General features: G+C 41.3%; 2 protein-coding genes across 9 annotated transcripts in view; both read left to right on the top strand.

Annotated features, from left to right (window-relative positions):
- Positions 1-15431, top strand: part of LOC145448184 (focal adhesion kinase 1-like) — a 96502-nt gene that overhangs the window by 8531 nt on the left and 72540 nt on the right. For 4 of the 5 annotated variants that reach the window (XM_080326526.1, XM_080326523.1, XM_080326524.1 and 1 more), the window contains 9 exons: positions 4730-4793; positions 5483-5980; positions 7684-7787; positions 8730-8896; positions 9520-9604; positions 10241-10325; positions 10863-10980; positions 11619-11699; positions 13718-13897. In XM_080326526.1, the coding sequence (XP_080182652.1) occupies positions 4730-4793; positions 5483-5980; positions 7684-7787; positions 8730-8896; positions 9520-9604; positions 10241-10325; positions 10863-10980; positions 11619-11699; positions 13718-13897 (1382 nt within the window). The remainder of the gene's footprint in view (positions 1-4729; positions 4794-5482; positions 5981-7683; positions 7788-8729; positions 8897-9519; positions 9605-10240; positions 10326-10862; positions 10981-11618; positions 11700-13717; positions 13898-15431) is intronic. The other variant, XM_080326527.1, reaches the window with a different exon arrangement.
- Positions 13904-15431, top strand: part of LOC145448185 (aprataxin-like) — a 137337-nt gene continuing 135809 nt past the window's right edge. For all 4 annotated transcript variants that reach the window (XM_080326529.1, XM_080326532.1, XM_080326533.1 and 1 more), the window contains exon 1: positions 13904-15005. The gene's annotated coding sequence lies outside the window, so the exon portion shown is untranslated. The remainder of the gene's footprint in view (positions 15006-15431) is intronic.

Below are 15431 nucleotides of genomic sequence, written 5' to 3' on the forward strand. Positions count from 1 at the left end.
CCGACTACCATAAAAACTACACATTACAACCTACATACTGTTGCCTGCAAATTTACTAGACCTTTTGTTAGCTATTGCGTAGTAAGGCCCCGCCAGCATATTTGCTGTTATTAGTCGAGCTTGAATCCTGACATAACTTTCAGACTTGACCTTGTCTGTAAGTTGAAGTGACCTTCTTGGTTTAGAGCTGGATATTATTGTGTATGGACTAATTACATTGTGAGTCTGAGATTAGCCTTTAAGATGAATATGTAATTATGCATGCATGTAACCATGGAACTTCCGAAGCCATATGGTACATTGGAAAAATACATAGCCCTTGCATATGTCTTTTCCGGCCTATGTCAATAAGTAATAGTTAGCCAGTTGTGCTGTACACCGGAAAATACATAGCATGTAAATATGGCTTTTTCATGTCAATAGCTAACAGTTTGCCAGTTTCACTTTGCAAGAAAAAAAAACAAGGGGGATTTTGGAACTGAGAAATACAGCATAGTGTGACAATGTCAAGCACCGGTTAATATTCAGCACGTATCTGTTACCACGAACTTTACGTCGCTATCTGCAATACATCTGAACCTGCAGTAATAGTTGTTGAGCACCCTCATTGTTTTGGAAGTACTTAGCTGAAATTACAAGCCTCTTGATCCAGTAATTTTCGGTTGGAAGGGACCAGATTTTGGTACTCAAAGGGATTATAAGCTTGAAACTATTGTAAGTCGTGACTCATTTCAATGAATAGTCTTGACTATAGCTTTCCATTTCCATTACTGATAGGCCTACAGTATTTGCCAGAGCTGAGGCTTTCATATCTGTTTAACCGCCAATCTTTTGAAATTCTGAAGTAAGTTCTTGCCTTTACATATCTTCCCTCTTCTCATCTTTGGTTGCAGAATGACTGTTTACAATGCAGCAGCGAATTTGTAATCGAACGAAAACCTGCACATAGTAGTTATCAAGCTATGATAATTGTCCATTCATTTCAACCTTCTTAGAGTATACAACCCCACTTCTTTTTGCTATAACGAGTGTATTTCACGTTGAGATTTTGGCTCATGATCTGTATTTGCTTATGTAGATACAAATGCTGTAGTGAAGTTGAGATAATTTAGTGTGTTCTTGGTAAAGTCTGTGTATTTCTACTTGTAGCGTTAATGAATTTGTCCTGTCTGACAAAGTTTTAATATTTGAAATATATATACATGTGTCAAGTTTCATTAAGATGTACCAGCGGCAGGAAGCTATCCATTTTGTAATATTGCAATTGGTTAATAATCCTCATCCAGAACGCTCTGTAATGAATGCAATTTTAAGTTACGAGCCGACTCTGTGTTAGCTGACTACAGCATCATTGCAGTAGGCCTATTGAAATAAGTGGCGTTATCAAAATTGTTTCTTTGCCAACTGAAATGAAATGAGTAAATTGTGGCTCGATTTAACCATTCCTTTTGCTTAGGCTAATGCATAGGCCCATTGTGGTTTTAGTAGACTTCACCAATTACTGACAGATAAGCTGCACTTTTCTCATTTCATCTTCATTCATCTTCTTGTACCTTACAGGCTATGCATTTTCAGTTGAAGTAGGCCTATGTCTATAAAATGTAGCTTCATTCACGACAAACATGAAACTTTTTTAGTATTATTCCTCGAATTATGCTTGCATTATATTTATGAGAGAGAGATGATATTCTTTTTCGCCTGCACCATCGAGATGCTTTGACGACGGAGTTGCGATACGGCCGCATGAGGTCATCTAGTCTGCGCCCCCGTTTTTTTTTTCTCCTCCATGCTATCCGTGATTGCTGAGCGCCTAGCAGGATAGCTGCGGATACCAATTTTCGAGTCTTTGGTATGACCCGGCCGGGGATCGGACCCACGACCTACCGCTCGAGAAGCCGGACGCTTAACCATTACACTATCTCGCTCTGTGCATGTGAGATATGACTGACAAGTATTGCGTCTTGGCCCTCTTAATTTACAAATTTACAATTTACATAAGTTTGAACACACTGTCTGTTTACACTGTACTGTACAATGTTCAGTACACACAGGATTGAATAGAAATATACAGTGTGGATGCTATGGAATTTCATTGATTGGATAATGTTTCAGTACTCACCCAATGCAACTAGATACTTGTTTACAGTAGATTATTTTTATGGATTGAATGAGTCCTCTTGCTCATGCCAATTTTTAATGGTATGGTTTGCCAGGTACAGGTCATAAAGGTGAAAGGTCATAGATAAATGTAATCGTAATCGCTACTTGAAAGAGGAACATGTGACACATGGTTTCTCGCATCGTGTAAAAGCAATGTCTATTGTCTACGGGTTTGGTTTGGATACAGGATATATAAAAATTTGTTATTTCAGATGTAAGAAGACAAGCCCTAACCCCAAATTGCCAAAAACCTTACATCTGAAATTTCACAGGATTTTGACATAAGCATAAACTACTGCTTATGTTTGTAAATGGTAATTTCATGACATAGCCTAATGTCCATATCTTATTATTAGTGGACTGTGAGTGTATAATGCATTGTATATCTAAAGGTGGTAACGCGATGTAATTTGCATAGAGATCAAAAACGGCATACCCTGGAATTTTGTTTAAATGAATGTTTGTTCTACTATGTCATGACTAGTCTGAGAAATCGGAACTTATGATTGTATTTGTAAATGCCTTGAAATAGATATGATGCATCATGATATTGATTAATATTTTTGTGTGAATGGGAGTGCTCATCGCTTGATTCATGTCACATATTCGTAAGGATGGCTGGCTGTCTGCGTTGTCGTATATCTAGCCATTCATCAAGTACAATAAATGTATTCTTGCAAGGAATATTTTGATTAAAGCAATCACGTTTTTACCATGAGCCAGCTATATAGTAATGCCTATTGAAACGAGATCATTCAAATATTCAATGGTGCGCCTTATCCTGTTATGAGTATTCATTCTGAATCAATGTTGTGCATCTTTGTGAGTCAGTGAACTGCGTCAATATGCTTAGTTCATAATTTTATTCTTACTGCATGATTTATGGTGCTCTCATCCATCTGGCGATATTCTAATGAGATGCTATCACTATGAGTCAGCATATAAGTGAATTGCACTGTCACAAATGGTTGTATTTTGTACTGCACAGGACACTGGCTACAATGGGCCACTACCTACTCTGATTACAATTCCACAGTATTATTGCTATTAACTCGTTTATCGTGTATAGTTGACAGCTTTACACATATTCGGACTTAGCCACAAACAAGGTTCATGCTAAGGAAAATGAGGTTTTCAGCAATTGATACCCACGCTCGGCATTGTATGTTTACATATTGTGGCATCACCATTGCTGTGTTGTCAGAACTAGAAATGATTACTATCAGCATAAAGTTCTCAAAGTAAAACCAATAAACCATGCTATATGTTCTAGTATTTTTTGTATTTGCCGTTTTGAACCCGTAATTAGTAGCCTACCGTTTGGAACCATGTTTATACCGTCCTCTTGTCATGCATGCTTTCTTTTCAATCCATGACGGAATTTGAATGACTTGATTGCAACAGCATTACAGTTTTTGGTTCTCATATAGTATGCTGGTAAGAATACAGTACAGTACAATACAGTACAGAACTTCAATATATATACAATTGAATAGTATATTCATCTTGACATGAACCCGAACCTTTTCGGCTGACACTCGTTAACGGTAATCGTCAGCAACTAGTAGAGAATTCGAAAGTTATTTGTATATCATGAATCGTGTCACAAAATATGACAAAACATGATACAACTATGCTACACGCTATATGAATCCTAAAATTACCCATACATACTTGATACACTCAAGTGTTTCAATTATGATCAAGTAGAAAGTTTCAATTCAAGTTCGTGTCAAATGCCAGATAGACTACTATGGATTGATGGTCAGTATATCGACATTGTGAAAAAAATTCTGGAACTGCATGTCTTTATTGAAAAAGTCTGAATGAACTTATCCGCGTCGGCAAAGTGGAGAGGTATCTTGGAATTGGACTGCTGTCAGAAGTTTTTGGCTTGTGGATGCCTGGGACACATTGTCTCCAACAGTTTTCCATGCCACTTAGTATGTTGCGCTTTCAGTTTCCGTTTCGTTCGTGTCTTTGACAAGATAGCGTAATGGTGAAGCGTCCGGCTTCTTGATCGGTAGGTTGTGGGTTCGATCTCCGGCCGGGTCAGACCGAAAACCTGATTAGTAAGACTGGTATCCATGACTTCCCTGCCTGGCGCTCATGCATTACTGGGATAGCTTGGAGGGGTGATGCAAGACTTAAAAAGCCGGAAAAGGCTATATCTACACCTTCCTTGTCCAGCTGCAAATGCACATCATGAACTTATGGCATGCATATGCACAGATCGTGTGTGTGTATATGCCGCAAAAACATCAAGGACAAAAATAAGCAATGTCCTTTCTTCTTTCTGGTTCCCTGCACATTATATGTCCACTTGTCCATTGTCCAGCATAGGCATTCCTAGTGTGATGAACCGGTGTTGGAAGAAAATATATCGCCTTCCTTTTGTTTGTAGTAGCTAGACTGTAGTTGGAACACATTGCCTCCATACGTAGTGCTTACCCGAGTAAAATTTCCCAGCGTTCCATTAAATTGCACGCGTGCCCTATTGATGACTACCCCCTCGCGTTATATGCCAAAAATGTCCATACGCAATGAACGAACTGTTGTCAATTTTTAGATTTTCTTCACCCCGACACCAAGGTAGCAAGACGGAGAGAGTCTTCCCCTGCTTCGGCTCTCGTGTGAGTGTCTCGATGCGCGTTTTCAATCCTGTCGTCACATGTGACGCGACACTCGCGTCTGCATGCGCAGTTATGTGATTGCATGTCCACGATAGTCGATGATTAGATTTGCATGTTTGATTGAAATAATAACTGTGGTTTAATTGCCGTTTGAGTGGATCTTATTATTGATTGTTCCAATCAAGAGTGGTCCAGATTATTTATCATTAACGTAGCATCGTCGTAATCTTTAACGTTCTCGTGTAAGCCGGGCGAGTACCAACGAGTCGATGTCGAATTGAGTATTAATTATTCAAGTATCAGTCACCATGACGTAAGAATGTGGACGATGGGTAAAGTTCAAATAAGCACCACCTAACCACAAAGAAAGTACTGCTAGTTTCACATAATCAAGTATTTTTATTACCATACCGATCTGTTGCGCTTTGTGACAATGCTGTGGGTTGATTGGTTCACAGAAATGCACTGACTGAAGTTTCAAGACTTCCTCGTTGGGGAATGAAGCAATATAACTCTAGTTGATAAAGTATATGTTAGCGGAAAGGAGTGTATATTTTATTACTCGAAAAAATCTGCAGTACTTGATTCGGATTCGTGCGCTGGAATCATTGTGCCAAACACTACTTATGAGTAGTCGATACGCTTGCGTGCCATTTTACGATTGAATTTCTTTCACTAACCACTAACAGCGCCCGCGAAAAGTCTTCCGATCAAGCGGAGCAAACCGACAAGAAGAAAAAACATCTTCGCCCCCGGTCTCCGCGCAATAAAACCCACATCGGGATCAGTTACGACCCGCAAAACCCGTCGAGAACCGACAACGCCGCCGGTTCAGTCGACACAAAGCGGCTCCCGGCTCCGCAGGCCACCTCAAAAAAGGTCGGCGGCGGCAGTGGCTCCTCGTCCGGTACCCAGTCCATCTTCAGCTTTGTGAAGAAATTCTCGAAAAGCTCACACGCGGCGCCGCAGGCCGACGCGAAAACCGGCCCGTCTCTGGACGGCAGCTTGGGTCGGGGCGTGGTAGCGCAGAAGCGGAGGGAGTACGAGGACTCGTTGAAACGCGATCAGGTCAAGTCGGTCGTCGCGAACCCGACTTTGGCCGAGTTGGTGGAGAAGGAGGGTTCCGAGAAGGGAAACCGGAAACTGCAAGGCCTGGTGGACAGGTCCAAAACTATTTTCGAGAAAGGGTAAGATTGTAGGTTGACCACCCCTTCGCGCGGTTGATATTTCTGTAATCCCTTCTCCTGGGTCGCAGCGGTAATGGACTGTCGCATAGCTTTACCGTCACCTGGCATCTACACGAGTCAGAATTTTACCGATAACTTCATGCCTACACCTCGAAATCCAGATTGAAAACATTCATAATTCATGTCTGGCAAAAATCATTTAAAATCTAAATCCATGCTGGTGTCTGGTTGGTGTCTGGTCGGCTAGAAGTTGAGTACAAACCGCGAAGCTCGATTCAAGATCAAAGGTGGTCAGTCACAAAGTGTTTCTACTTTTTTGGAGTACTCAAGTAGGTTTTGCCGAGCGGTTGGGATTTTAGACTGCTTCTACTTCACTGCTTTCAGTTTTTCAGGCAAAACCAGGCCTAGAATATCTACTGTCCTACTCACTTTGTAATTGCTACTTGGGGTACAAATTTGCGATGTTACCTCTATTTCTGCTTGGACGATGTCTACTCTGACTACCTTTCGTTCTGGAAACCACTGGCTGCTGGACCACCTCTGTCCAAGATCCTATGCCAAAAGCATTTTGAGTAACGCCGAGCAGTTTATTACTTTGGCCTCGGTGGTGATGATTCGAACTTGCGTGCCGGCACGGTTGTGGTGCGTCACATAATGGGACTCTCGGGCGTTCGGTGGCGATTTCACGGGGTGCATGTTCGATTAACATTTGTGAGGATTCCTTCACGACGGATTGAGCGGTGACTTCAATTATCTGCATGCTCACACTGTTTATTAACCGTTCCAGTTGTGATTAACTGTAGTTATGGGTGATGGACTGTTTTTCGATTATTTGTTAATCTCTATCACATGATTTCTCAAATTATATAATTTCATATCTTGTTCGTCGCACTGGTAGGAAGTATGCCACAGTGGTTGATTTCAAGGACGTTAGTCGACATGCCTGAGCTCTATTAGTTAGTGATTATATACTCGATCTAAACAGCTATTTTGGAATGCCAAAGGATGAAATGTGTATTTACATGGTGTGGCTGTATTGCTTAGCAAATATAGTCTTGACGTGGGGGTGGCCACTGGTTGATGAGAAAATTCAAGGACATAGTGGATGTGTGTGAAACTAGCTATGAAAATAACTCTTAGCAGTGTACCATAGCAAAGTTAAAGTAATCACACAGATTATCCAAATAAATTACAATATATTACCATACTTCGGACTTATTCCATTTTATGGTACCCTCTGATATTCTACCTAGCACACTGGTTTCCATTTTGATTGCTCTACTAAATTCAACCAGCTTGTTAGTATTCGTTTTACTACTGGCATCAGTTATTAAGGTAAATATGTATTTTGGTGCATATCTAAAAGTGAAACTGATGAATGTTGCGGCAGATAAGTGCAGTAAATTATAACTGAGATAGGCTGCGGCATGCATACAACTACAATTGATCCAACTCTGACCCGCTGTGTGTTGAATATTTTAACGCCTCGTTCAAAGTGTCAAGTGATTTATGATAACTCCTTTGATTGAATAATGAGATGAGCGGTACAGTTTGGAGCACTCTTGGTAGACTGCAAATTCGATCTTATTTCTTTGAATCCCTTCTGTGCAAAGCAGCGTCGTTAAGCCTTTGTGAGTTTTGGAGTTGTGCCGGATGTATGACTTGATCTTGTCAACTCATTTCTTGCTTCTTTGTGGGCACAGACGACAAATCCAGCAAGTGCAAAGGTCGCCTGTGCCAGACAGAAAATCAGGCGAAAGCGGAATTAAAAGGTCCAAATCGGAGAAGCCCAAATATCAGAAACAAGGTAAGTGATGCGATGTCATGCCGCAAACGATTTATCGCTTTGTAACTTTTTTACGACCTCGCTCGAATTCCAACGCTCCTTTTTTATAACCAACTAACGGTTTTATAGATGCCCATGTTTAGTAGTGCATGGTAAATGCTGCTTGATATCCAAGAGGCTGTCTCTGAGTAAGTGAGCGTTGCTACTTGGGTAAAAGTAGGAGTGCTGTAAATTTGTGCTCAATTACAAACGGAAATAGAAATTTCAAATACGTCAAAACTACTTGAAGGAAAGGAACGGTCAGGAAAGCGGTTTAGTGGTAAAAGTACGGAAGTTTAGAAAAAGCAGGTTTGGTCGAGGTTTTTTTTCGCCAGTTTATCACTGTAGGCTACTCCTGAAATAGCAAGATGCATCTTTGACTATCGAAGCTGCAAATAGGTTCAATCTTTGAAATGGCAATTACATTGATGAATATTCCGCAAAGTTATTTTGACGATTTAACACACAAAAGTTCTCCCAAAACCGAATAGGAATAGGACGCTGGACAACGAAGGTGCAGAAATAGCCTTGTAAGGCTTTCTAAGTCTTGCACCACCCCTCTATGGTATCCCGGTAGTGCTGAGCGCCAAGTGGGGTAGTGATGCACACCACTGTACCAGTGGTAATAATCAGGTCTTTGGTCTGGCGTGGGATCGAACCCACAACCTACCGATTAAGAAGCCGGAAACTCTACAATTACGCTATCTATGTTTCAAAATCGAAAGTGTTTAAAGTCAGCAGCTTTGCTTAAAGACAGGAAGTAGTAAACACTCCAGTAACGCAAGTAGCCAGAATCTACTTGAGGTTGAAGTGTGTTGTTTCTGACTGCCTCCGTCGATTTTTGGATGACTGTTCCGTAAATGTTATCGTATCGTAGGAACGCTTGTTCTGCACTCCAGTATCTTGTAATACCGCTTTTCCCAGGCGATCGGACGCAACTGCGGATCCCTCCGAGCAAGTCGCAAAACTTCGAACCGGCGCCCGTAGACGAACGCGATCATCTTTATGCGAAAGTCAACAAGCGACGCACGTCTTCCGAACAATCGACCTCGCCCGGCCCATTTCAAGCTGCCTTCTCTCCGATATCAGACGTAAGATTTTTCGATTATGACGATCCCGAGTAACTGACTGATTGAATTCAATGTATTCGAGTGTTCGTAGTGTGCAGTAGTACTACTGTTCGTGACTTGCAGTGTTGTTTCATATCGCTGTTAGTGCTGGGTAAAATTGAGTGCATGAGTGATTAGAATCTGAATCGAATATCACTCATTATGACGTCATATGGGCTTGATGATTGGGTAATGGGTAATTGGGAATAATTTATGATCATGTGCAACTGGCGTTTACTTTGTTCTCGCCTAAAATGTACAATACACAAGTCTACAATGTTCCCGCCTTCGAGTCTGTCTTTGTCTGAAACAACGCAAGTAACTACCTCAAACCAACTGTCACCTCCTCACCCAGCAATGTTCAATTTTCCTATGTGGATTCAGCACTGTTATTTACACCCGTGGATGTAAGGCAGTGGACATGTAGTGTCATCGGTATCCTGGTTATTGACTGGTGCCGTCGCTTAACTATCATCGATTGATATCAGACTAAGATCGGGAATCAAGACAAGCTATTTCACAGCTTACTCTGTGACGTTACTTAGATTTTGAACACTTTTTTGTGATTGTGTTTCTACTTTTCTACGGGATACTTTTGCGTTCAGGAGGATGACCCTTACTCCTTGCCAGAGGATCATCGTATAAAAATTCGATCTGAAAGTTCTCCAGCTACAGTCAGCAACAGTCCAGGTGCAATGTTTAATGGATTCAAGCCATCAAACGACGCTAATTTTTTTGATTTTTTTTGTGACTCTTCTTCACTATCAGATGTCTTGATCAGTAGAATTTTATGCCGACAGAAGAGCCTACCTGAGTCGACAGCTTCAAATAGCTGTACCGATTTTGCAAATCAGTTCATATCAAATCAATCTTACCAATATGGTACCTTCCGAAGTTCAGGATCGCTGTGTAGATTCAAGCTGCTTCAGAATTGTCACTTAGCACGAAAGTTCTGTCGGCTTGTGTTTGCCACGCGATATTATTTATTCCATTCAATGAGGACCTGCATGATCAGCTATGATTGTTTTATCGCACAACGCATCAAACAATGAAGTGTTTTACTATTAATGTGTGCGCCCACTGTACAGTGCACACCCTTGTTATCACAATGTTGGCAAAGTCACGTTGAGAGACATCGCTTGATAGTTGTTACGCTTGATAGTATGAATTCAGACGATTTTGGAATCACCACCACTTACCGATGAACTATAGGACCCAAGCAGTCTGCTAGCCATGCATGCGATCTGCCCGGTAGCCTACTCGTTTTTCTTAGTGCTTAACATAAATGTGGATCCTAAAACGTCAACTAATCCCCTTTCGTTGCAGAGGTATTCAGTAACAGAGGTGCTAGCGCAGAAGAAGAATACGACCCGTATACTTACTACAAACCTGTTGATTCTGTTCCCGGAACGTAAGTCTTGCTGCAAGCTTCTGTACTATTATTGAAATAAAAACTTGTATTGCATGAAAACAACCTGAAGTCGGATTGCAAGTTGGTGGCATTCGAGTAATTGTTTGATTGGGGATTGGTCAAATCTCTGAAATAGGAATTTGGGGAGTTTTCAGTGACCTCAATTAATAGATGTTGACGTAAATGTCGTTACCTTCTTGAACACAATATTGGATTTGGACTCTGGCCTTTTATAGGACAAGGCTAAATCTGATGTTTAAATAATGTTTACATTTGCATTATGCTTGAAATGAAATAAATTTGGGGATTCAGGACTCTACCTATTTCTAGATATTGATACTGGTCAACATTTGTCATGTCTCTAGATCTTAGAGTTTTTCTTTTCCGCTCAGAGATATATTTGCCGTATCTAAAATACCACGTCAATAGTTGCAACGGTACTTTATTTGGTCCCAATCTTTAGATTCGTTTGCCCGATGCATCTGCGAACCTGAAAACATCTCGATATGCATTGTGTTGATGTTATGTCTATGACAGGGATAGGACTCTCGACGCTGTCGACAAATTCTTGTCTGGTCTGGAAGACGACGACAATCCAGAAAGCCAACAGAAGATAAATGACCTTCATGCACAGTTTATATCGAGTTACCACAACGTGAGATCATCGTTTTGCGTTCGCTTAAATTACTCGCTTTGCTTGTGTGGAAGGTGGCAGTTTGTGATGCGTGTACTGTGCAATTTAAGGCTCTGTAGTGTGCCGTGTGAAGATGTTTCAAATGCTGTGTCCGTAGCGGAGATGAGCATGGCTTTAGATTTGACTACACCTGATTTGGTGATTTTGACCGTCTTGGCGGTAATTATAGATTTGCAAAGGTATTCAAGCTGGGTTTGCATTCGGACATAGAATATTTATCTATTATTTTGGTGTGAACCGACTGAAGTTCTGGATATGAATTTCATTATGAATCTGTTTTCAATACATCACAACCGGTCCATGGCGCACTTTGTTTCTAAAAGTTTCAACCCTCATATTCTGGACTTGGCTGTGCCCCTGGCTGTACGTGAGTCGGATTTTGCGCATTTGCGGCCTTGGTGTGATCTGTAAAATTATGTATTGTGGTCAAGGTATGTGGCGCGATATACATGGATTATATATAGATAGGATGCAACCTGATGGTATTTAGCCACTGTACACAATTGGTCGCACAGTTGAGGCCTATTCTTTAGTTACGTTGAATGATCACGGATTCGTTACTGGCTGTTGTTTGTAGTTTATTCTTTCTCGTCTTTTAGACTTTGAAGGAATCCGAACAAGCACTCGAGAAAGCGCAAAGAAAGCCCCAAAGAACACAGTCTATTCTACAGAAAATAAAGGTATCTTTCACTGAAATTTTTCACAGGCTTTCAGCAGTTCCATCAAACAGCTTGCTGTAAGGAGACAACACAGCATGACTGCATTGTCATGTACACGACAGTGATTTGAGTCACTTCCTGTGTTCTCACGCTGAGGTCGCATAGACGTGTTGATTCTTTGAGCATCGTTTGCAGGCTCTCGGCCAGCTGACCGGCGATGCGCTAGGCTTGGTTGCACTGCAAATTTCCTGTCTTAGAGCTATTGTTAAACGAGTTCCAGTCATGGTAACCAGTGTGTCGATCGGTACTGTGCTGCGTGCAAACGTGCCATGAGTTTTTTCAGATAGTCATGCCCTGCGCGCCGGCGCACTGCACGCGGGCTGCTAAAAATTTCACTGGCATAAGGGGTTGCATGAAAAAAACTCGCACACCGGATTTGACCCAATTCCAACCAGTAGCAATAGCTGCGGTCGACCATTTGGCTAGAGAATTTTGTGTCAGGGAATTGAAATTCAATTGAAAATCAATGAAGATTTCCTGAGTGAAGCCCAAATAAAAATAACGACAAAGTTATGCCGAGTATGGACAAAATATGCACTCGCTTAAGAAATATGGAAAAATCTGAGAAATAACAACACCGTAGTTTTATCAGGCGTCATCACTCTTCGAATGAAGGACAATTCTGAGAAATAAGGAAATCACGGGAACCCTGCGAATAAAGTCATTAACACTGTAATGAAGTCATGATAGGTGGTACTCGGATACTCGACTCTGGTTGAAGCTCAATACGTGACTCGTAATCTGATTGCTAAGGCGATTTTTTTTACCTAAAATCAGAAAACTTTGACCTAAAAAATAAAAATTGTGACATTTTTTGATCTTCAAAAATTTAATTTTGTTAAAATTTTGCCCTTGTGCATGAAAATTAGGGTTTTTTTCACATAATGGTAGAATTGTACTAGTTATCTTCATTTTTGGTTGGAACAATGGAACTGTCTGTCCTTCAGAAGTAGTTTGGCATGGAAAAACCTTTTTGACTCAAAAACTGACAAATTTTTAACATTGAAAAATTTATTTTAACAAAATCTGGACCTACGAAGAATTCCAGTAGTTACATCACGCATTATTGTAGAAATAACTAAAATTTGTTGTGTAGTACAACGACAGATACTTTCCTCCATTCTTGGTAGAAAGTGTCTGTCCTTACTGAGTAGCTTGCCAAGATTGGAGAAAGAACGTTCAACAGCAGCAGTCGTTGTGCGTATACTGCTGGTGACACGCCATGTTGCTTCATTATGACAATGTCGTCTACAGTACACTTTTTCATCATGCGCTTTTTGATATAAGAACAAACGCCAACGCCGTCTTGCTTCAGTTAGGGTATTGCGGTACATTGAGCATAACACCATGTCAACCTAATTGTTTCAATTGACCGTTTATGATTCACAATGAGCAGACAATCGGCCGTCTGCAACGGTAGGCCAGTAAAGTAGGTTACAAACTGTAAAATGTCAAATGAAAAGCTCACTGACAGTGCAAACATCTACGATATGAACGAAATGCAGGTTGCTAAAAACTTTTGACTTTGTTAACAATTTTCACCATTACAATTTTGACAAAATTTAAACTTTTTTGGGCAAGTGTAAAATATCGCCCCACTGATCACCCAGATAACCCGAGTTTGTCCGACCCTAGTCGGGAGTACACTGTTGGCTGTCATATTAAACATATATAAATTAAGCTTCAGCCGTCTCTTCACGTCGGTTGTTCGAATTTTTATGCTGGTGACGTCATATTTGGTGATGATACTGTTGATATGCCAAGTTCTTCAGTTCACAATTGTCTACTAGTTGCTGACGATGACCTCAGGCTAGTGTGAACCGAAAATATTTTGGTTCATTTAAAAATGAATGGAATATTCAATTGTAATGTCATGTTCTGTACCTCCAAGAATCTCTTTATGCAAAGGCTGCGTCTTGCTCTACACCTCATTTGAATTTTGTGTTTTTCCTTTGACATAACGCCACTGTGTTCTACAGGATTCGACTTTGTCACATCTTCGACCCGACCCAGCTCCCATCCACCCGCCAAAGTCACCGCGCCGCCAGCAGCCAAATCGTTCGTCGCAGCCAACGGCGAGACACAGCGAATCGCCACAGACACGGCACGGTAACCTGTCCAGGAATCAAAGTACCAAGATCCACAGCAATCACACCAAGGTTTGTTTCGTCCCGGAATTGATGCGTATGTTTTTGCTCGCGTTGAAACAAAACGCATGTTTTTCCCCGGAAACTCGCTGTTTCGGCTTGTTTCAGAGGTGGGATATGAGATTCGATGATGGAATAGGTTAGGTCTCTCGAAAATTGATGAAAAATAGTGCTGTTCTTGCAAGGCAGTTGGTATTTATTTCAATGTTCCTTTCATGAATTATTGCGACGGTAATATTTCAAAGCTGCAAAATGTAACGTAGGACGGAGGTCACTTTTTCTGAGATTGGGCATTTTCAAATATGGTAACCCCTATAATTTTATGCATTTTCTAATTAGTACTAAAGTGATTTTGTTGTCTCGAGCAGTCCATTTTGAGCTAATTCAATGGCCTTTGAAGTAGCTTTTCCTTTTTTCAAATTTTATCCATCAGACCGCTCATAATCGGCATTGGCATTGGTGCTAATCAATTGGCATAACTTGGAACTCGCTACAAACTTGCGTTATTTCCTCCACTCAAGCAGCATCAATAATAATAATAATTTGTCCGGAATTTATATTCTCTAATAAGATTACTCTACACTTGCATAGACCACTGGCCCACTGTTAATCTTATGAAAAGCTTCTTGGAGGCACAGAACTTTGATATAATCTTGTCTCATATTTATTGCCACTGGATGGTGCTCTGACCATACCTTTACATGGCGTAATTCAGATGTGTGCTCCTGATCGAGTGCACATCAAAATATGATAACAGAATTGAACTGTGTCATGCTGGCGACCTTCTCGTTATTTGGCGTCAAACGCAGGTATGAATGGGCAACTGCTCAAGCATGTTGGAATACATGTGGAACTGATTAGAAATTTCGGAAAAATATTGAGCGGTAAATAAATTTGTCTGAAGCACGTCGATCAAGAACAATGTTCCATCCAAAATAAACCAATTGCTCGGTGATTAAACTAGTTGCGTGCCAACCGCTTGTTACCATGGGCCGCGAAAAAGGTCACACAGCAACCTGTTGGTAGCTCCAAAAGTTTTGGGAGCCATGGAAAAACTCACGACCGCGATCTCGTAAGTCGCCACGTTTGTTGGGATATTGGAGCATTTGGTTGTATTAAGGTAAGCATCGCCTTACTGGACGCTGGGCGGTGCGAAACCCTAGCGGTACAACCGATACTTCCAATCACTCTCACACCCAGGAAGAGTATGGCCTTTGGCCTTCATATTCCGACCCCGGGATCTGAGTCCGCTTGACGGGCCAGTATCCCAGGCACAAGTATGGTGGCGGCGGGACAAGCCTCCGCAGACGCCCCCAGCCAAAGCCTACTTGTGCCAGCCGTTTGCACCTAAAAGTGAAGAGAAACTTGAAGGTAAAAAGAAACGGAAGCAAACCCTGATGGGTGCTTTTGAGTCCTACGAATCTTAAGTGCCCTATTACGGGCGCTTGTGGCAATAGTGCCTTGGTGTAATGCCAAGTCGCTGTCACAAGCGTGACGGGGGGGGAGGTTTACTGCGGTTCCTCCCGGTTACCCCTAAAAAAAAAAA

Source organism: Botryllus schlosseri, chromosome 10, assembly GCF_051294905.1.
Source record: "Botryllus schlosseri isolate E-star chromosome 10, Bs_hap1, whole genome shotgun sequence".
In the NCBI taxonomy this organism is placed as follows: Eukaryota; Metazoa; Chordata; class Ascidiacea; order Stolidobranchia; family Styelidae; genus Botryllus; species Botryllus schlosseri.